Genomic DNA, 22,784 nt, shown 5'->3' on the forward strand with positions numbered 1-22,784 from the left:
GAGGGCTGGGTAGGTCTCGCTGTCTACCGCGGGAGGGTCTCCCTGTTCGGGGCCCCCAAATTTAGCGTTTGGCTCTTTCCTCAACCTGACGTGCCAAGATGGCGGCGGCGGCACTGCTCCGGAGGGGAGGAGGGGCGGAGGGGCGGGAATGCGAGGAGGGTGGGACGTACCATCCCCACCCCGGGGGAGAGAGGAGGACCACAGCGAGGGGTAAAGTCCTGCCGGGAAAGGAGAGAAACGCCCCCTCGCTGCACCCAGGCGTGGATCTTCCCACTCCCCTGGGCCCCCGGGCTCGCTCCACCCGCAGGACACGCCTCCTCCCCCCAGGGCCAATGAGAGGAGCCAGCCGGGAGCCCTGGGTTTTATGAATGGGTCCCGCTCCCACCCACTGGCTGCCGACCTCCTCCCGCCAAAGGGTCCAGTTCAGGGACAGGCCGGCACCGTAAGACACCTATCCTTCGGCAGAGAATTATAATCGTCTTACTCTCTGGCTCACTCGATGAAATCTTTGAGTAAACTGTCCACGCTTTGTTACATAATTCCGCTCCGACTAAGGCTCTCCATTTTATACTGGACACAAATCGCGGATCAATATTATTCTGTATGGGAATTCGGTACTCAGCACAGGTGGCTTTTTTGCACAGTTACAAAAATAAATGTAGCCTTTATTACCAATTAATAAAATAAAAGACATAATTAACCCTAGTATAGGGAAGCAGGATAAGGTGATTAAATGCATAACAAGTGTGCGTTACTTTCTCTCTGGGGAAAGACTGGGTTTTAAGCATAACAGTGTCTGGCATCATAAGTGCTCAAAAATATAAATCCAAATTCATTTTAAGCAGAGTTAGGAATTAGCAGAACAAGGAACTGGCCCAGCTAATGTGTGGGTCAAGAGTGCCTAGGACTTCCTGGGTCAAATGAGGGCTTCTGGTAAAAGAGAAGGGAAAGGGGTAAAGACAAGGAGATGGATCCCAGGAGTCTGGGTTTTTTGTTTTGTTTTGTTTAATACCTGACTAAAAAATAATAGCAAACAACTCCTGAAAATCTAGAATTGTAATAAGATTACTACATGATAAAAGGGAAGCCATGAAATAAACAGCTTCCATTATATTTTCTTTTAAGAGCCAGGGAGCATACTGGTAGTTTGGTCCTGACTACTAAAATCATTTGACTTCAACACTGCACTGCCCACATCAGAGACTGTAAGCAGTGTAAATGGATAGATACCCTAGATCCTATCAATAAACCCCAGGCCCCTCCACAACTAGCCAGATTCCAAGAGGAAAGAAAAGCTGACCTGCCTTACTGTGTTACTGGATAACAAGATACAATGTGGTTCTATTACATAGTAAAGTCACTTACCAAACAAGATATTCTAACAAAGCTAACTACTTTTTTTAAAAGCATGTAAAAATTATACATTTGTACATATACACAATATACTTTACAGTTTGAAAGATAGTCCAAATAGTTCAACAGTTCATTTAGGGGGTTTTTTTTGCATTGTTTTCCCTTCCAGATTCTTTGTCACTCCCTTGGCTCTGCCCTAATCTGACATCATCTGTCACATTATCTACTAAATCAAGTAAATGTTTGTTTACCCTGGTAAGCACAGACTATCTGGGTGACTCTGGGGAGAGAGGTTTCTGAAAGGTCCAGTCTATTCTGAGGTGACAGAGTAGGTTTGTTCACACAGGTGGAGGGAAGAGGCATAAGGGAGCCTCCTTCCAGAGCAAGATCAGTGCTCACACCTAGATGTTCCAGTGCCCACCCATTTAAAAACTGTTAAGACCTGCTCTGCACCCAGCAAGTTACTGAGGGTCCCACAGAGCAAGTCACACTGGTTCTCAAAAGAAGTGGGCTGTTTTGGGAATCCATGGAGGAGAGTCACTTTGAACAGTGGTGGTTTGACATCTGTGGAAGAAGCCATTTGAACTCTTATAAAGAGAATTTTTAAGGGATCAGCAGCCTCCCTGGAAATTTCAGGAAAACCAGCAGGAGAGGGGATGGCTTTCATCTCTTCATAAAGTTCTTCTCCAGAGCTACTGAGGTTCTCTGTAGAGAGTAAATATTCCGCTTCACCCGATCTTCCAGAGAGGAGGTAGATGCACTCTCTAGCTTCATGCGGCTGGGAAGAGAAGACAGGTGAAAGTTAAGTAACAAGCATTTGTCAACTGGTCAACTCTCTGGCAGAATAAGAAGAAACAGGTTGCTAGCCATAAAGCAGCTGTAGAAGCACAAGCTCTCTTAAGCCCATGTAGATAACTTTCGAGTGACTCCATCTGGAACTCAATTTTTTATAAATATATAAGGAAAATGTATCTGTTTTGGAAAATAAGTCCAAGCTTCATTTGAAAAAGGCTTCCTGAGCCATGAATTCTTAGGAGAAGGCCAAGGAGATTCAGTGAAAATACCAATTCACCTCGCCTCCCCTCAAATGAAAAACATCCCACTGTCTGGCCAGAAGCTGGGAGTAGTAACAATGGTGTCTGGGGGCTGAGCTCCGCAGAGACACAGAAACACTGGGAACACAGTGAATGAACCAGTTGCCCAACTGCCTCCTTGGGACCATCGCCATGAAAGCTGATAGGCAGGAAAATGATGCACTCACTGGATAAACTTCCCATCCCGGGAGTCTAGCTTCTCCAGCCTCTGCTCCCGTTCGTCGTCCTTAGCGTGCTTCTTGAGGATGTTCAGCCTCTCTTCCTCCCGCCACTTGGCGTTTTCCATCATCTCTTGCCGTTTTCGCTCGAGCTCCTCTGATGAGAGCTTTCTGTTGAACACAAAAATCACCCTAAGGTCTACCTCTCTCCCAGCAACAACAACAAAAAAAAGAGAAACACCACAGGGAGAAGAGAAACCAGGTAGGACCCCAGGTTCTCCAGCCCATGGCTCTCTTCCCTCGGAAATGCCCAGCCCAGTGCCACACTCAGCATGAGTTTCCTTCCTTCCTAACATCTTGTTCAGGTGCTTGCACTCAAATTTCAAAGATTTTAGTGAAGGATTCCATACTCTCACTCAATAATCTCTGGAGTAATTATTCTGAAACAATAAATAAAAAAAATAAATTGAGAACTAATCAGGAGCCTCAGGCTATGGCAATTATATTCCAGTTGTTTGCTCAACAACTTATAAAACAGGGGACTAAGTTCATCCACGTAACGGTTAACATCTACCACCTACCCACTAGAGGTGCTTAGAAATTCATGGACGTAGTGCGTGAGTATACCACTTTAGGACTAAGCTAGAAGCAAGATGCCTGAAGAATTCACCTTAGCCTCAGACAGTAATAGGTAGGTCTTTCCTGGCACTCACTGCAAATGAAGAGCAAGAAGAGGAGGTGATGAACCAGCTCGATCACTATTTACCAATGTCAGACATCCAAATCCATTGCTTCTCAAATTGGTGTGATGTACAGATCCCCCTTTAAAAGGAAAAATAATTATCGGAGTCCCATAAGGGAGTGGGACTCAATTTTTTCTCAATTTTGAGAAAATTAAGATACTAAAATTTGACATTTAGTTATCTATAGTGAAATGAAAAGCCTCCCCTTCAAAAACCCCACTAACTAAAATACATAAAAGCACAAGAAGATGGAAGAGGAAATAACACTAGATAAGAGATGTGAACAAACTGTCTGAAGATGGAAGTGGATGAAGGAGTAGTAACCACTTTAACAGATTAGAGGAAACTGAATCCTAAGTGCCTGATACTGATCAGAAGCAAGATATTCACACTGCAAAACCCAGGAAAGGTTCAGGGACTGCAGGCACCAAGCACTTTGGAGGGCGGTGCACAGGGTTGAAAACAAAGGGACTAATTTAAGGTCTGTATAAGAAGCAGTTAAGACATTCTGGGGTCCTCATGCCTGACTCAGGGAAGCCAGTAACTACTCTCCCAAACGTCTACAGGAGACCCTCCAGAGGGTAGACCCTCCAGTAGTTTCTGAGAAATTGAACCACACAGGAGAATGACACCAGACAGCTACATGTAAAAGAATGAAATTAGAACATTTTCTCACATCACATACAAAAATAAACTCAAAATGGATTAAAGACCTAAATGTAAGACCGGAAACCATAAAACTCCTAGAAGAAATATGGCAGAGAGACTCAAGATGGCGGAGGAGTAAGTGGACGTGGAGTTCATCTCTCTCCACAGATGCATGAGGAATACATCTATAGATACAACAATTCTCACAGAACACTGGCTGAAAACTAGCAGAAGACCTTGGACACCGGAAAGGACTATAAAGATCCCTGCATAACTGGGTAGGACGGAAAAAAATGAAGGGAGAAGGAGGAGGAAAGGAAGCGGATGGGACCTACACCCTGGGGCGGGGGAGCTGAAGCAGAGGAGAGAGTCCTGAATTCGGGGAAACCCCCTCTCCGACGGGGAAATCGATTGGGACAGAAGGGAAGCATTTGAGGCTGTTGGAAGAGGGTGAAGCAGCCGATCTGTGGCTGACGGGACAGAGTGAGAAATACACAGATGGTCCGTACCATGGGCCTGTGTGCCCCGGACTGGGATGTGTGTTCACAGGTGTGCAAGGGGGCTGGGAGCTGGTGCGTGGGGATTGGAGAACGGGCCCAGAGTGAGAACTGCTGTTGGATGTGGGAAGATGAACTGAGGGAAGCAGGCACTACTGCTGAGTCACATGCATGGGGAGGAGCCACTACCGTAACCTCTCTCTCCCCACACGCCAGCGCCTGCCAACGACAATAAAAGAAGCCCGCTCAGGGCTGGCCCTCACACGCCTGCTGCCGGATGCCAGAAAAACCCCGGCCAGGGCTGGCCCTCACGTGCCTTATGCCAGGCGCCAGAAAAGGCCCTCACTAGGGCCATATCTCTTGCGCCCACGGCTGCCGGCTTCCCTGCGCATTTGGCACGGCCCGGGCTCCCGCGATCCAAGCAGTCAGACCACCTCTGCACCCCATTCTCACAGGGGCAGACCCAAGAGCTCCAAGGCAGCCTCAGGACCAGACTCCTGTGGGTGGACCACAGAGGTGGGGATAAAACCAAAGCTGAACCCCAGGGACAGGGTAACTAAGGAAGAAGATTGAAAATCTTTCCATCAGCTATACAAGCTGCAGATTAAATCCCCAGGATCAGCTAGGTAGACCCTGCGTCTATGGAATATCTGAGTAGACAATGAGTGTTTCCCACAAATGAAAACGGTCTAGCTCTGGCAGCTGTGGACTTTGGGGGCAAGCACACACAGGAACTGGGCCAGATCAGAGTCTGAGTGGTGCTCACAGGGCCCACAGCAGGTCCAGAGACCAGCCCAGAGGCAGAGGAGCCTCTTGGGGAGGCGGAGGTGGGCTGTGGCTCATGGCATGTGCAAGGACACTTACAGCAGAGACCCCAGGGAAACATAATTATTACTATTAATTTTATTATGTTTTGATTCATTCTGTTGTTGGTTCTAGCTTTTTTTTTGGTTTTTCTTTTTTTGTTTGTTGTTGCTTTAGTTTTTTTTTTTCAGTCTTTTGGGATCTCCATGTTTTATTACATATTTTTATTGTTTATTGTTTATTTTTTTATACAATTCTATTTTTACTTTGCTCTTCTGTTGTTCTGTGTTCTTTTCCCTTGTTTTTTTCTTCCTCATTTTCTTTCTTTCTTTTTAAATTTATTTATTTATGGCTGTGTTGGGTCTTCGTTTCTGTGCGAGGGCTTTCTCTAGTTGTGGCAAGCAGGGGCCACTCTTCATCGCGGTGCGCGGGCCTCTCGCTATCACAGCCTCTCTTGTTGCGGAGCACAGGCTCCAGACACGCAGGCTCAGTAATTGTGGCTCACAGGCCCAGTTGCTCCGCGGCATGTGGGATCTTCCCAGACCAGGGCTCGAACCCGTGTCCCCTGCATTGGCAGGCAGATTCTCAACCACTGCGCCACCAGGGAAGCCCCCTCATTTTCTTTATTTTTATTTTTATTATCTTTTCATTTCTACTTTGTTTTTCTGTTGTCCTGTGTTTTTTCCCTTCTTATTTTCTTTCATTATTATTATTTTTTTAATCATTTTTATCGGTTTGTTCTGTTTCCTTGCTTTACTCTTCAGTTGGCACACTGCTTTGGTTTTGTTTTTAGATTATGTGTTTTTGTTAGTTTTAATCCTAATTGTTTGATTTCATTTTTGAGTTCTTCTATTTGGTTCTCTTGCTTTTTGTTTTATTTGGCTCTGTTTTTGTTTCTTTTACATGAGTATGTGTTTCCTTGTTTCTCCTCTTGTTTGTTTGATTTTGTTTTTACCATTTCTCCAGGGTTTTGTCTTTTTCTTTTTTTCTTTAATATATTTTCTATTTTATTTTTTTATATTTCTGTTTCTACATTGCTTTTCTGTTGTTCTGTCTTCTTTCCCCTTTCTCTCTCTTCTTTTTTTTATATCATTTTTTGTTGGTTTGTTTCGTTTCTTTGCTTCATTCTTCAGTTGGTACTCTGCTTTGGTTTTGTTTTTTGGTTTGGGGTTTTTGTCAGCTTTCTTCTTAATTGATTTTGTTCTTGGGTTCTTTTGTTTGTCTGGTTGTTCCCTTGCTATTTGATTTATTTGGTTCTGTTCTTGTTTCTTTTGTGTGTGTGCCTGTTTCCTTGCTTCTGTTTGTTTGATTTTACTGTTTACCATTTGTCTGGGGGTTTGTTAGTCTTTTTTTTTTAATCCCCTTTATTGCTGGGACGAGCGACTTGCAGGGTCTTGGTCCCTCAACCACAAGTCGGGCCTGGGATTCTGGAGTGGGCGCACCAGGTCCAGGATGCTGGACGAATAGAGAATTCCTGGCCCCAGGGAAGATTAATCGCCGAGAGCTCTCACGGAGGCCTCTATATGAATCCAAGACATGGCTCCACCCAACTGCCAGCTGCTCCCAGTGCTGGATGCCTCACACCAAACAACAAACAAGACAGGAACAAAAACCCACCCATTAGCACAGAGACTACCTAAAGTCATACTAAGCTCACAGACACCCCAAAACACACCACCTGACACGGCCCTGCTCAGGAGACGGAAAAGACTCAGCTCCACCCACCAGAACGCAGGCACCAGGCCCTCCCATCAGGAGGCCTACACAAGACACTGGACCAACCCCACCACCGGGGGCAGGGAACAGAAGCAAGAGGAACTACAACCCTGCAGCCTAGGGAAAGGAGACCTCAAATACTGTAAATTGGACAAAATGAGAAGACAGAGAAATATCTTACAGACAAAGGAGCAAGATAAAAACCCACAAGACCAAATAAATGAAGAGGAAATAGGCAAACTACCTGAAAAAGAATTCAGAGTAATGATAGTAAAGATGATCCAAAATCTTGGAAATAGCATAGAGAAAATATAAGAAACGTTTAACAAGGACCTAGAAGAACTAAAGAGCAAACAAACAGTCATGAACAACACAATAACTAAAATTAAAAATACTCTAGAAGGAATCAATAGCAGAATAACTGAGGCAGAAGAACGGATAAGTGAGCTGGAAGATAGAATGGTGGAAATAACTGCCGCACGGCAGAAAAAAGAAAAAAGAATGAAAAGAATGGAGGCCAGTCTCAGAGACCTCTGGGACAACATTAAGTGCACCAACATTCAAATTATAGGCATCCCAGAAAAAGAAGAAAAAAAGAAAAGGTCTGAGAAAATATTTTAAGAGATTATGGTTAAAAACTTCCCCAACATGGGAAAGGAAATAGTCAATCAAGTCCAGGAAGCACAGAGTCCCACACAGGATAAAGCCAAGGAGAAACATGCCAAGACACATATTAATCAGACTAACAAAAACTAAAAACACAAAGAAAAAATATTAAAAGCAGCAAGGGAAAAGCAACAAATAACATACAAGGGAATCCCCATAAGGTTAACAGCTGATCTTTCAGCAGAAACTCTACAGGCCAGAAGGGAGTGGCAAGATACATTTAAAGTGACGAAAGGGAAAAACCTACAACCAAGATTACTCTACCCAGCAAGGATCTCATTTAGATTTGATGGAGAAATCAAAAGCTTTACAGAGAAACAAAAGTTGAGAGAATTCAGCACCACCAAACCAGCTTTATAACAAATGCTAAAGGAACTTCTCTAGGCAGGAAACACAAGAGAAGGAAAAGACCTACAATAACATACCCAAACAATTAAGAAAATGGTAATAGGAACATACATATTGATAACTACCTTAAATGTAAATGGATTAAATGCTCCAACCAAAAGACATAGACTGGCTGAATGGATACAAAACCAAGACCCATATACATGCTGTCTACAAGAGACCCACTTCAGACCTAGGGACACATACAGACTGAAAGTGAGGGGATGGAGAAAGATATTGCATGCAAATGTAAATCAAAAGAAAGCTGGAGTAGCAATACTCATATAAGACAAAACAGACTTTAAAATAAAGACTATTACAAGAGACAAGGAAGGACACTATATAATCATCAAGGGATCACTCCAAAAAGAAGATATAACAATTGTAAATATCTATGGGCCCAACATAGGAGCACATCAATAAATAAGGCAAGTGCTAACAGCCATAAAAGGGGAACTCAACAGCAACACAATAATAGTAGGTGACTTTAACACCCCACTTACACCAAAGGACAGATAATCCAAACAGAAAATAAATAAGGAAACACAAGCTTTAAATGACACATTAGACCAGATGGACTTAATTGATATTTATAGGACATTCCATCCAAAAACAACAGAATACACTTTCTTCTCAAGGGCACAGATAACATTCTCCAGGACAGATCACATCTTGGGTCACAAATCAAGCCTCGGTAAATTTAAGAAAACTGAAATCGTATCAAGCATCTTTTCCGACCACAATGCTATGAGACTAGATATCAATTACAGGAAAAAAAACTGTAAAAAATACAAACACATGGAGGTTAAACAATATGCTACTAAGCAACCAGGAGATCACTGAAGAAATCAAAGAGGAAATCAAAAAATACCTACAAACAAATGACAATGAAAACAAAACAACCCAAAACCTATGGGCTGCAGCAAAAGCAGCTCTAAGAGGGAAGTTTATAGCAATACAATCCTACCGCAAGAAACAAGAAACACCTCAAATAAACAACCTAAACTTACACCTAAAGCAATTAGAGAAAGAAGAACAAAAAACCTCCAAAGTTAGCAGAAGGAAAAAAATCATAAAGATCAGATAAGAAATAAATGAAAATGAAATGAGGGAAACAATAGCAAAGATCAATAAAACTAAAAGCTGGTTCTTTGAGAAGATAAACAAAATTGATAAACCATTAGCCAGACTCATCAGGAAAAAAAGGGAGGAGACTCAGATCAACAGAATTAGAAATGAAAAAGGAGAAATAACAACCGACACCGCAGAAATACAAAGGATCATGAGAGATTACTACAAGCAATTATATGCCAATAAAATGGACAACCTGGAAGAAATGGACAAATTCTTAGAAAAGCACAACCTTCCAAGACTGAACCAGGAAGAAACAGAAAACATGAACAGACCAATCACAAGCACTGAAATTGAGACTGTGATTAAAAACCTTCCATCAGGGGCTTCCCTGGTGGCACAGTGGATAAGAATCTGCCTGCCAATGCAGGGGACATGGGTTCAATCCCTGGTCTGGGAAGATCCCACATGCTGCGGAGCAACTAAGCCCATGCGCCACAACTACTGAGCCTGCACTCTAGAGCCCGCAAGCCACAACTACTGAAGGCCGCATGCCTAGAGCTCGTGCTCCGCAACAAGAGAAGCCACGACAATAAGAAGCCCATGCACCGCAATGAAGACCCAACACAGTGACAAACAAAAAACAAATAAGTAAATAAATTTATTAAAAAAAAAAAACAGGGCTTCCCTGGTGGCGCAGTGGTTCAGAATCTGCCTGCCAGTGCAGGGGACATGGGTTCGAGCCCTGGTCTGGGAAGGTCCCACATGCCGCGGAGCAACTAGGCCCGTGAGCCACAACTACTGAGCCTGCGCGTCTGGAGCCTGTGCTCCGCAACAAGAGAGGCCGCGATAGTGAGAGGCCCGCGCACCGCGATGAAGAGTGGCCCCTGCTCGCCGCAACTAGAGAAAGCCCTCGCACAGAAACGAAGACCCAACACACTCAAAAATAAATAAATAAATAAATTTATAAAAAAAAAAAAAAAAACAAAAAACAAAAAAAAAACCAAAAACCTTCCAACAAACAAAAGCCCAGGACCAGATGGCTTCACAGGCGAATTCTAGCAAACATTTACAGAAAAGCTAACACCTATCCGTCTCAAACTCTTCCAGAATATAGCAGAGGGAGGAACACTCCTCAACTCATTCTATGAGGCCACCATCACCCTGATACCAAAACCAAAGATGTCACAAAAAAAGAAAATTACAGGCCAACATCACTGATGAACATAGATGCAAAAATCCTCAACAAAATATTAGCAAACAGAATCCAATAGCACATTAAAAGGATCGTACCCCATGATCAAGTGGGGTTTATCCCAGGAATGCAAGGATTCTTCAATATATGCAAATCAATCAATGTGACATACCACATTAACAAACTGAAGGATAAAAACCATATGATCATCTCAGTAGATGCAGAGAAAGCTTTTGACAAAATTCAACACCCATTTATGATAAAAACTCTCCAGAAAGTGGGCATAGAGGGAACCTACCTCAACAAAATAAAAGCCATATGTGACAAACCCACAGCCAACATCATTCTCAATGGTGAAAAACTGAAAGCATTTCCTCTAAGATCAGGAGCAAAACAAGGGTGCCCACTCACACCACTATTATTCAACATAGTTTTGGAAGTTTTAGCCACAACAATCAGAGAAGAAAAAGAAATAAAAGGAATCCAAATTGAAAAAGAAGAAGTAAAAATGTCACTGTTTGCAGTTGACATGATACTATAGACAGAAAATCCTAAAGATGCCACCAGAAAACTACTAGAGCTAATCAATGAATCTGGTAAAGTAGCAGGATATAAAATTAATGCACAGCAATCTCTTGCATTCCTATACACTAGCAACAAAAAATCAGAAAGAGAAATCAAGGAAACACTCCCATTTACCACTGCAACAAAAAGAATAAAATACCTAGGAATAAACCTACCTAAGGAGGCAAAAGACCTGTATGCAGAAAACTATAAAACACTGATGAAAGAAATCAAAGACGATACAAACAGATGGAAAGATATACCATGTTCTTGGATTGGAAGAATCAACAATGTGAAAATAACTGTACTACCCAAAGCAATCTACAGATTCAGTGCAATCCCTATCACATTACCAATGGCATTTTTCACAGAACTAGAACAAAAAATTTCACAATTTGTATGGAAACACTAAAGACCCCCAATAGCCAAAGCAATCTTGAGAAAGAAAAACGGCACTGGAGGAATCAGGCTCCCAGACTTCAGACTATACTACAAAGCTACAGTAATCAAGACAGTATGGTACTGGCACAAAAACAGAAATATAGATCAATGGAACAGGATAGAAAGCCCAGAGATAAACCCACACACATATGGTCACCTTATCTTTGACAAAGGAGGCAAGAATATACAATGGAGAAAAGACAACCTCTTCAATAAGTGGTGCTGGGAAAACTGGACAGCTACATGTAAAAGAATGAAATTAGAACACTTCCTAAAACCATACACAAAAATAAATTCAAAATGGATTAAAGACCTAAATGTAAGGCCAGACACTATAAAACTCTTAGAGGAAAACACAGGCAGAACTCTCTTTGACATAAATCACAGCAAGATCTTCTCTGACCCACCTCCTACACTAAGGGAAATAAAATCAAAAATAAACAAGTGGGATCTAATGCAACTTAACAGCTTTTGCACAGCAAAGGAAACCATAAACAAGACAAAAAGACAGCCCTCAGAACGGGAGAAAATATTTGCAAATGAAGCAACTGACAAAGGATTAATCTCCAAAATTTATAAGCAGCTCATGCAGCTCAATAGCAAAAGAACAACCCAATCCAAAAATGGGCAGAAGACCTAAATAGACATTTCTCCAGAGAAGATATACAGATTGCCAACAAACACATGAGAAGATGATCAACATCACTAATCATTAGAGAAATGCAAATCAAAACCACAATGAGGTATCACCTCACACCAGTCAGAATGGCCATCATCAAAAAATCTACAAACAATAAATGCTGGAGGCAGGGTGGAGAAAAGGGAACCCTCCTGCACTGTTGGTGGGAATGTAAATGGATACAGCCACTCTGGAGAGCAGTATGGAGGTTTCTTAAAAAACTAAAAATAGAACTACCATATGACCCAGCAATCCCACTCCTGGGCAAATACCCTGAGAAAACCATAATTCAAAAAGATACACATACCACAATGTTCATTGCAGCACTATTTACAATTGCCAGGACATGGAAGCAACCTAAACATCCGTCGACAGATGAACGGATAAAGAAGATGTGGCACATATATACAATGGAATATTACTCAGCCATAAAAAGGAACGATATTGAGTTATTTGTAATGAGGTGGATGGACCTAGAGTCTACCATACAGAGTGAAGTAAGTCAGAAAGAGAAAAACAAATACTGTATGCTAACGCACATATATGGAATCTAAAAAACCGGTACTGATGAACCTAGTGGCAGGGCAGGAGTAAAGACGCAGATGTAGAGAACAGACTTGAGGACACAGAGGGGGAAGTGGAAACTGGGACAAAGTGAGAGAGTAGCACTGACATACATACACTACCAAATGTAAAATGGATGGCTAGTGGGAAGCTGCACCATAGCACAGGGAGATCAGTTCGATGCTTTGTGGTGACCTAGAGGGGTGGGATAGGGAGGATGGGAGGGAGGCTGAAGAGGGAGGGGATATGGGGATATATGTATACTTATAGCTGATTCACACTTTGTTGTACAACAGAAACTAACACAACATCGTAAAGCAATTATAATCCAATAAAGATATTTTTAAAAATAATATAAAGAAAAAGAAACATAGGCAGAACATTCTTTGACATAAGTCACAGCAATTATTTTTTTAGATCTGTCTCCTCGGACAAAGGAAACAGAAGCCAAAATAAACAAATGGGACCTGATTAAACTTGAAAGCTTTTGCACAGCAAAGGAAACTATCAACAAAACAAAAAAACTGGGACTTCCCTGGTAGCGAAGTGGTTAAGAATCCACCTGCCAATGCAAGGGACATGGGTTCAAGCCCTGGTCCAGGAAGATCCCACATGCCGCAGAGCATCTAAGCCCGTGAGCCACAACTACTGAGCCTGCGCTCTAGAGCCCATGAGCCACAACTACTGAGCCCGCACGCCACAACTACTGAGCCCACACACCTACAGCCCATGCTCCGCAGCAAGAGAAGCCACTGCAGTGAGAAGCCCGCACACTGCAATGGAGAGTAGCCCCCCCTCGCTGCAACTAGAGAAAGCCCGTGTGCAGCTACAAAGACCCAATGCAGCCAAAAATTAATTAATTAATTAATTAACTTAAAAAAAAAGAACTACAACTGATTTAAAAAAAAAACCTACTGAATGGGAAAAATATATTTGCAAATGATATGACTGACAAAGAGTTAATATCCAAATTACATAAGCAGCTCAAACAATTCAATATCAGAACAAACAACCCAATTAAAAAATGAGGAGACCTGAATAGACATTTTTCCAAAGAAGATATAGTCTTCTATATCTCCTTGTGCATGTTGGCCAGTCTTCTTATAGTCAACATGTACATGAAAAGATGCTCAACATTGCTAATCATCAGGGAAATGCAAACCAAAACCACGATGAGATATCACCTCACAGCTGAAGAATGGCTGGTGTCAAAAAGACCACAAATAACAGAGGTCAGTGAGGATGTGGAGAAAAGGGAACCCTACTTACCCTGCTGGTGGGAATGTAAATTAGTGCAGCCACTATGGAAAGCAGTATGGAGGTTCTTCAAAAAAGTAAACATAGAACTACCACATGATCCAGCAATTGCACTCTTTTTTTTTGGCCACACCATGCGAGATCTTTGTTCCCTGAGCAGGGATCGAACCCGTGCCCCCTGCAGTGGAAGCACAGAGTCCTAACCACTGGACTGCCAGGGAATTCCCAGCAATTCCACTCTTGAGTATACATCCAGAGAAAATAAAAACACTAATTTGAAAAGATACATGCACCCCACTGTTCATAGCATCATTATTTATAATAGCCAAGATATGAAGCAACCTAAGTGTCTATCAACAGAAGACTGGATAAAGAAGATGTGGTATATAATGGAATATTACTCAGCCATAAAAAAGAACGAAAATTTTGCCATTTGCAACAACATGGATGGACTTGGAGGATATTATGCTTAGTAAAAATAAGTCAGACAGAGAAAGGTTGTATGTTATTACTTACATGTGGAATCTAAAAAAATGAAACAAATGAATGACTATAACAATATAGAAACAGACACACAGATGTAGAGAACAAACTAGTGGTTACCAGTGGGGAGGGGGATGGAGGAGGAGCAAGATAAGAGTAGGGGACTAAGAGGTACAAACTACTATGTATAAAATAAATATGATACAAGGATATATTATACAGCACAGGGAATATAGCCAATATTTTATAATAACTTTAAATGGAGTATAATCTATAAAAATATTGAATCACTATGTTGTACACCTGAAACTGATATAATATTATAAATAAACTATACTTTAAAAAAAGGTTGTCTATTATTTGATCAAAACAATTAAAGAAATTGTGCCTTAATAATAGCAATTAATGCAAGAATAGTAACTCCATTTTCTATTTCCTATTGCCACCTTTGTTCTGGGCAATTTACAAGCCCAACAGAAGGAATTTCAGCCACTTCTGGGGTGTGACCTTATAGTAGTGGTTTTTGTTAGTTTGTTTTGAGCATACACATTTTTTTAAATTATAAAAGTGTTGTGGGGCTTCCCTGATGGCGCAGTGGTTGAGAATCCGCCTGCCAATGCAGGGGACGCGGGTTCGAGCCCTGGTCCAGGAAGATCCCGCATGCCGCGGAGCAGCTAAGCCCGTGTACCACAACTAGTGAGCCTGTGCTCTAGAGCCTGCGAGCCACAACTACTGAGCCTGCACGCCACAACTACTGAAGCCCGCACGCCTAGAGCCCGTGCTCTGCAACAAGAGAGGTCACCACAATGAGAAGCCTGCACACCACAATGAAGAGTGGCCCCCTCTCACTGCAACTGGAGAAGGCCCACGCACAGCATGGAAGACTCAACACAGCCAAAAATAAATTAATTAAATAAATAAATTAAAAAAAAGAAAAAAATTGTGATATCTATCACATATAGAATGCATGAACAACAAGGTCCTACTGTATAGCACAGGGAACTGTATTCAATATCCTGTGATAAACCATAATGGAAAAGAATATGAAGAAGAATGTGTATATATATATATATATATATATGTGTGTGTGTGTGTGTGTGTGTAACTGAATCACTTTGCTGTACAGCAGAAATTAATACAACATTGCAAATCAACTATACTGGAATAAATGTTTTTTAAAAGTGCTGTGTTGACTGTAAGAAATTTAGGAAGCACTGAAAGCAATGGAAAAATAATGTGGAATCCCCCAGTCCCCCCAAAAAAACTTAAGAGAAAAAAAAAAAAGTCTTAGTCTATAAAAATCGCTTTAAATTGAGAACCTCACTGCTAAAGAGAAGCTTCATCCTTCAGCTGACAAGTAAGTTGTTTTAGGTCACTAATTAAAACAAAACATACATACAAAAGAGAACTCAAAAAATTTTTAAATTCTTACAGAACTCTCAGGCCCTTGAGGAAATATCCAGTGACTCTCAATCTGAGAAACAGTGTAAATAGTGCTAAGAAAGGTTTTACAGCCATAACTTTTCTTTTGTCTTAATTCAGCACCATCTTGGTTACATCTTTGGTGTTCAACTACCTGGAACACCAAACCAAAACAAAGAGATATCACAGAATCCATGCTTTCAAGTTTCTGTTTCCATTCCTGGAAGACAGAAGTCTTGAGGGCTCTAACTCACTTTATTTATTTATTTTTTAAAATTTTACTGGGACTTCCCTGGTGGCACAGTGGTTAGGAATCTGCCTGCCAATGTAGGGGACACAGGTTCAAGCCTTGGTCCAGGAAGATCCCACATGCCGTGGAGCAACTAAGCCCATGCGCCACAACTACTGAGCCTGAGCTCTGGAGCCCGTGAGCCACAACTACTGAGCCCAAGTGCCACAACTACTGAAGCCCACATGCCTAAAGCCCGTGCTCCACAACAAGAGAAGCCACCGCAATGAGAAGTCCGCACACCGCAACGAAGAGTAGCCCCTGCTAGCTGCAACTAGAGAAAGCCTGCATGCAGCGTCGAAGACCCAACACAGCCAAAAATAATAAATAAATTTATAAAAAAAAACACTTTATTGAAGTATTGGTCTATTGGTCCTATACAGTAGGACCTTGTTGTTTATTCTAACTCATTTTAAATCACAAAATTCAACAAAGATTCTAAGGGCGATAAGAAAGGCTGACAAAGTGAGACAAATTTAAGTGATGGCAGATGGCAAAAGAGACAGAAAAACAAAGCGGGATCTGAAAAAGCTGACCAAGAGCCTTAAAATACATTAAAAAAAATACACACTCATGAGCATCCATCCCTAAGAACAGCATGAATGACAGCACAGCTGAAGAACTGACCCAGTGTCACCAATAAAAGATTAAATTATGCATAATATACCCTCCCTCTCTGGGAAGGCAGGGAAATATGTACCTGGGTATTTTGGAAAGTTGCCAGTGAAAATGAAACCTTAAACTTAGGGAATCAGGCAATTAAAAGTTAAAAGGGACTTTAGGGTTTGCCTCTCTTCTAACAGCATAGTGAATAAAAGAGGTTGTTATGAACTCTCAGTGGTTCTCAGTGCTGGCTGTGCACTGGAACTACTGGGATGCTTTAAAAATACTGATGTCTAGGGTTTCCCTGGTGGCGCAGTGGTTGAGAATCTGCCTGCCAGTGCAGGGGACACGGGTTCGAGCCCTGGTCTGGGAAGATCCCACATGCCGCGGAGCAACTGGGCCCGTGAGCCACAACTACTGAGCCTGCGCGTCTGGAGCTTGTGCTCCACAACAGGAGAGGCCGCAATAGGGAGAGGCCCGCGCACCGTGATGAAGAGTGGTCCCCGCTTGCCACAACTAGAGAAAGCCCTCGCACAGAAACGAAGACCCAACACAGCCAAAAAAAAAAAAAAAAAAAAAAACTGATGTCTGGGCCCATCCCCAGAGATTATGATGTAATAGGGCTGGGGTGCAGCAAGGGATTGATTGGGATTTTGGTTTTTCTTTAAGCTTTCCAGGTGATTCTAATGTGCAGCCAACTAGGGGAGGCAGTTAAAGGAAGTACAGAAAAGTTGCCCAAGTCAACTAAACTTTCTTTTTTTTTTTTTTTTTTAATGGGATCTTCGTTCCTTGACCAGGGATTGAACTGGAGCCCACGGCAGTGAAAGCGCCGAGTCCTAACCACTGGACTGCGAGGGAATTCCCTCATCTAAACTTCTAAGAGCAATCGAGACCCCTAGGGACAGCCTTTCATGGGCACAGCCAACTCCCCTCAGGTCCCATGACTGCACACCCATGTTCTGTCTGACCCACACCACACCCAACTCAAACACAGAGTTTATCTTAGGGTGTCTGCCCTCAAGGAGACCACCTTCCTGCTTCCCTTTCAGCTGATGCCTCAGGAAAGGAGCACACTCTCAAGAAAAGCTTCCTGTAGAAATCTCTGTGAGAGTAACATGTTTACAGGTGTTGAGAGACAGTCACTTAGTGAATTGGTCATTAGTTCAATAGTTCAAAACTATTTACTTTGTCCTTTCAATGTGACTCGCGTGGGGTGGGGGGCAGGGCAGATGGTTAAAAGTTGACCAAGATGAATAAAAGAGGGGTAGGCAAAAAAGGTGATATAGATTATCCACTTGCCCTGGTCTGAGCCATTCCAAGACTCAGGCCTGAAAGTCTGAAGTTAACCTACTGGGCTCTTGACTCACCTGGTGTACCCATGAGCATGCCGCCTTTGGTAGATGTCTTTTTTAGGTGATAGGCTCTTACTTCGGCCTCTGTCTCTCCTATTTACCTTAGAGTTGTGCCTGTAACAGATACAGAGGGCAGAGAGGAGAAGAGCTTTTTCAATACAGTGGCTTTTATCATGTCCCTCAAATGATGGAAGAAAAGCTAACAGTTTTAGAACTATAATCCAAATTGAAGAAAATAGAGGGAAGAAGTGGAAGAAAAACAAAGGCATAAGGATACATAAGATTTGGTATTAATCTCACTCTAGAGATTCCACATATATAAATATGTAGTTCTAGGGGTCTGAGCTTTACATTAAAAAAAAAAAAAAAGTAAAGATAATAACAAAGCAAAGACATTTGGAAGAGTTGATGAACAGACATCGCTAAAAGCAAATACCAGCTGTAACCAGGCCTCCACATTCACAGGTTATTTCCCACTGAATTCCCATACTTACGGTTTGCTTGGCCTTGGGGACCGTGACCTTCTGCCCGGGGATCGAGACCTCCTGTCCCGAGACCCTGCTTCTCTGGTGCTCTTCTTGCTGGCATGTCTCGGAGGTGAGGGAGAGGGGCTTCTGGACCTGGAGTAATTCTTCAGCCCACGCACTCGCTTTTGCTCAGCTGTCAGAGGACCCTGCAGTCCCTGGCTATGGTCAGAGTTCCTGACCTATATCATCAAGGAAAGGAAGAAAAGCTATTCATAGGAAAATCTAGCAGCTCAGGAGAAGATGCAGTGAAACAAGAAAATGAATAAGCACTGAGGTTCTGTAAGGAGCCAACTGGGTATACCAATCCCATCACATAGTTATCACTGAGAGCTGTATAAACTTAGGAAAGTTATCCTCAGAATGCTCTGAAAGGATGTATCACCCAACCACCTAAATTGGCTTGGCTCTTTGCTACAGCCTAAGGAGGAGCAGGAGGCAGAATATGGAGGAGAGGACCTCAGGTTAAACATACTGAGGGGAAAAAAGGAATCCAGAGGGATGTACATTTATCAAAAAGTCATCAACCCTTAAAATGTACGCATTTCATGTAAGTTATATGCAGAGGGATGGACGGAATGCCTAAACGCCCACTGGTAGTTTAGCCTCTCTGCTCAGAGGGCCCTCAGCCATAGTCAGAGGCTCAGGGATAAGGAATGGGCCTGTTCTCCAGTCTGTGCTGCCCAAACTCCCTTCCTTCCGCATGTCTGATTGGCTGCTAAATATGCTCTGTGTCCAAAAAGGCAGCCAGGTTGGCACGTTCCAGTCCCACGGTCACTCCCTTTGAGAAGCCCATATCCTTACCTGTAAGCCATATCCAGGGACTTTGGACAAAACAGGGGAAGAATTTGCCATCTTCTTTTGAGATCTAAGAGATTAAAACACATACTCATTGAAAAAGAAAATGCCTAAAGGTCCAGTTTACAGCTCTTGTGCTGAGACGTGCTTCCTGTTTCAAACGTGACCTTTCCCACCTGCCGGCTCTCACATGGGAGTGTGTTTCTCTATCTTTGCTGGAAGATGCATCAGCACAGTCATGTTTTTCCTGCGAAAAACCGTGGGCCTTGCTTTCCAGCCCCAGCACCCGAGCACATTCTCCTCTCACCTCGTGCTGCTATTCTAAGGACTACGAGTGAGTCAGCAGAGACAGCGCTGGCAGCTCCCGCAAAGAAGACACACAGAACAGGTCCAGATGGGCCCATTAATGTATTTGAAAAAAAAAAAAAAAAAAAAAAAAGCTTCCATAAAACCCACTTAAGTCTTGCAGGAATCAAGAGCTGAGATGAAAGTCATATCCAGGACGTCTGACCTAAGACTGACACAGCTACAGCCAGCTCCCCTGGGGTTTCGCCAACTGCTCCGGGAACTCAAGTGCTAGCTGGCCAGCTCTGGGGGCAGAGGGCTGGTGTGCAAGTGTTCTCCACTGAACCCCCAGAACCTGGTGGCTCCTGGCCTGGAGCAGGTATTCAGTTCGTATCTGTGGAATGAATGAGTGAGTGAATCAACGGTGCAGGAGGCCGCTCCACACGCTCACCTCTCCCGGCCGTGCTCATCCTCGCTGCTGCAACGATCGCTGCCTGAGCTTCTGTGCTTATGTTTCTTGTGCTTCTTTTTCTTCTCCTTCTTCTTCTTCTTCTCCTTTTTTTCCAGACTCATTTGCAACTAGAAAATGCCCAGAACATAACCGCGCAAGATTACTGGGACCCCTGTCAGTCCCTCTGAGGGGATGGGGTCATGTGTAAACTACCTGCCTCCAGGCCTCAGGGTCTACAGGGGTCCAGGACATGATCAGGCGTCCCCTGTCGACAAGAGTGGAGGGTCTGGACCCTGGTTGTGCACAAACGCCCCTAGACTACTGAACGGACTCTCTGGTGGGTGGGGCTGGGAATCTGTGTTTTGAAACAGTCCCCAGAACCACTGCCTAGGAATTCCCATTTGTCAAAAGACTGCAACTCCGCTGACAGTAATCAGGGACCACAAGATCAATCTTTAAATTTTCCTTACCAACTAATCCAAGAAACAATCACATAATATGTTACATGAGTGATGAATGGGCCCTAAAGGCTTGATACCACCTGATCTCCTGAACACACTGCGTGATCCTGCTTTCCACAGGCATATCCCAATACCCCTCTTCTTCTGGAAGAATGATATAACACACTGTTTTTCCAACCAAAGGACATAAAAGAGAAAATCAAGCATAATTAAGCTTTATATGTTAAGACTGCACAAAATCACCAGGAGAAGGTCTCTAAAAGACAAAAATGTTTAAAGCCATTCTGCTTTCCCTCTCGTAAGAGTAAATGGAGAGGAGTTTTCATGTTAAGTAGCTCTTGATGCTTATTTGATGTACTACTTACCAATTCTTTGATTTTCTTCATTTTCACAGGATTATTCAATACCTCTCTTTTTTTCTCTTCTTCTTTCTTCCTAAAGAGAAGTTATAAAAATCATGATTCTTTCTTTCAGAAAAGGGGATTAAATCATTCATTCTACTCTCCATAATTCTATACAGGAATCGTTTTTCTCAAGGCAGGCAGACAGGCCCCATGGTGCAATCTGCATGATTGTGTGGAAGCCAGAAATCTGCATAAGGGATTGAATATTGTGGGGAAAGTTCACACTGGTTCCCTGTTGTGCAAGAAAGTGAGTTTGGTCTGTTGCTTGTTAAGCTTCATGCTCAGGGCTTCCCAACTGGTCAAGTAAATGTATGTCATCTTGTGTATCAAACGTATGCAACATTTCAATACTACCTCCACTGTTTAGCATGATAACCCCTGGGAAATAAACAGAATGGATTCCTCTTTCAAGAAGTCTTACTCTCACATAGTGTTCATAGGAGGGTAAACTGGTCAACCTTCCCGGAGGACAATTCGGCAACATTTATCACAGCCTGTACATACTCACAAACTCTTTAATCTTACAAATGCTTCCTCAAGAATTTGTTGCTGAAAGGATATAATCAAGGAAGGTCACTAAAAAGGTGTTCATATTGTAACAATGAAGACTTGGAAACAAGTTAGGGATCCAACAGGAGAATATTAATAAATTATGGTAGAGACTTCCCTGGTGGGCCAGTGGTTAAGAATCCCCCTTCCAATGCAGGGGATGCAGGTTCAATCACTGGTCAGGGAACTAAGATCCCACATGCTGGGGCAACTAAGCCCACGCACCACAGCTAGAGAGCCCGCGCGCCACAATGAAAGATCCTGCGTGTCGCAACTAAGACCCGACGCAACCAAAAATAAATAAATAAAAATTTAAAAAAACAAAAAAAAGAAAGGGAAGGTGTCAAAAAAATGTTTAAAAATAAATAAATAAATTATGGTATATCCATACAATAGAGATATTAAAAATGATGTGACAGCAGCATAGTCAGCAACATAGAAAAATGTCCCATATATATGATTAGGTGATAAAAAGGAGTTTATAAAATAATATGCACAATATTTGTACACCAATGTTCATAGCAGCATTATTCACAATAACCAAAAGGTGGAAATAACCCAAATGTGCACGACAGATGAATGTATTAAAAAATGTGGTATACACATGCAACAGAATATTATTCAGCCTTAAAAAGGAAGGAAATTTTGATACATGCTACAACATGGATGAACCTTGAAGACATTATGCTTAGTAAAATAAGCCAGTCACAAAAAAACAAATATTGAATGATTTCAATTTTTATGAGGTTCAGAATAGTCCAACTCATAGAAATGAAAAGTACAATAGTGGTTGCCAGGGGCTGGGGGGAAAAGGAAATGAAGAGTTGTTGCTTAACGGATACAGATTTTCAGTTATGCAAGATGAAAAACTTCTGGAGATTGGTTGCACAACAATTTGGATACCCTTACTACTGAACTATATATATACTTAAAATGGTTAAAATGGTAAATTTTATGTCATGTGTATTTTACCACAATTTTTAAAAAGAAGGAAATTCTGACACATGCTATAACACAATGAACCTTGATGACATTATGCTGAGTGAAACAGGTCAGTCACAAAAGGACAAATACCATATGATTCCACTTATATGGGTAACTACAGTAGTAACAGTCATAGGAACAGAAAGTAGAAGTGGTTGCCAGGAGCTGGGAAGAGGAGAGAATGGGGACTTACTGTTTAATGAGTATAAGGTTTCAGTTGCGAAGATGAAAAAGTTCCGGAGAAGGATAGGTAGCGGTGATGGTTTCACAATGATGTGAATATACTTACTGCTACTGAAATGTACACTTAAAAATAGTTAAGATGGGACTTCCATGGTGGCG

At 42.3% G+C, this 22,784-nt stretch overlaps 1 protein-coding gene across 2 annotated transcripts in view; it reads right to left on the bottom strand.

Annotated features, from left to right (window-relative positions):
* Positions 1-644: 644 nt before the first annotated feature.
* The window catches only part of CWC25 (CWC25 spliceosome associated protein homolog), a 33,937-nt gene continuing 11,797 nt past the window's right edge, over positions 645-22,784 (bottom strand). Inside the window, exons 4-10 of one of the 2 annotated variants that reach the window (XM_082442385.1) lie at positions 20,871-20,940; positions 20,045-20,172; positions 19,315-19,378; positions 18,481-18,692; positions 18,002-18,100; positions 2,615-2,776; positions 645-2,131 (exon numbers count right to left, since the gene is read on the bottom strand). In XM_082442385.1, coding sequence (XP_082298511.1) covers positions 2,017-2,131; positions 2,615-2,776; positions 18,002-18,100; positions 18,481-18,692; positions 19,315-19,378; positions 20,045-20,172; positions 20,871-20,940 — 850 coding nt within the window. In that variant the 3' untranslated portion in view covers positions 645-2,016. Of the gene's footprint in view, positions 2,132-2,614; positions 2,777-3,318; positions 3,428-18,001; positions 18,101-18,480; positions 18,693-19,314; positions 19,379-20,044; positions 20,173-20,870; positions 20,941-22,784 lie in introns of those variants that run through there. The other variant, XM_082442386.1, reaches the window with a different exon arrangement.

This window comes from Balaenoptera physalus, assembly GCF_965194825.1.
Source record: "Balaenoptera physalus genome assembly, chromosome: 20".
Lineage (NCBI taxonomy): Eukaryota > Metazoa > Chordata > Mammalia > Artiodactyla > Balaenopteridae > Balaenoptera > Balaenoptera physalus.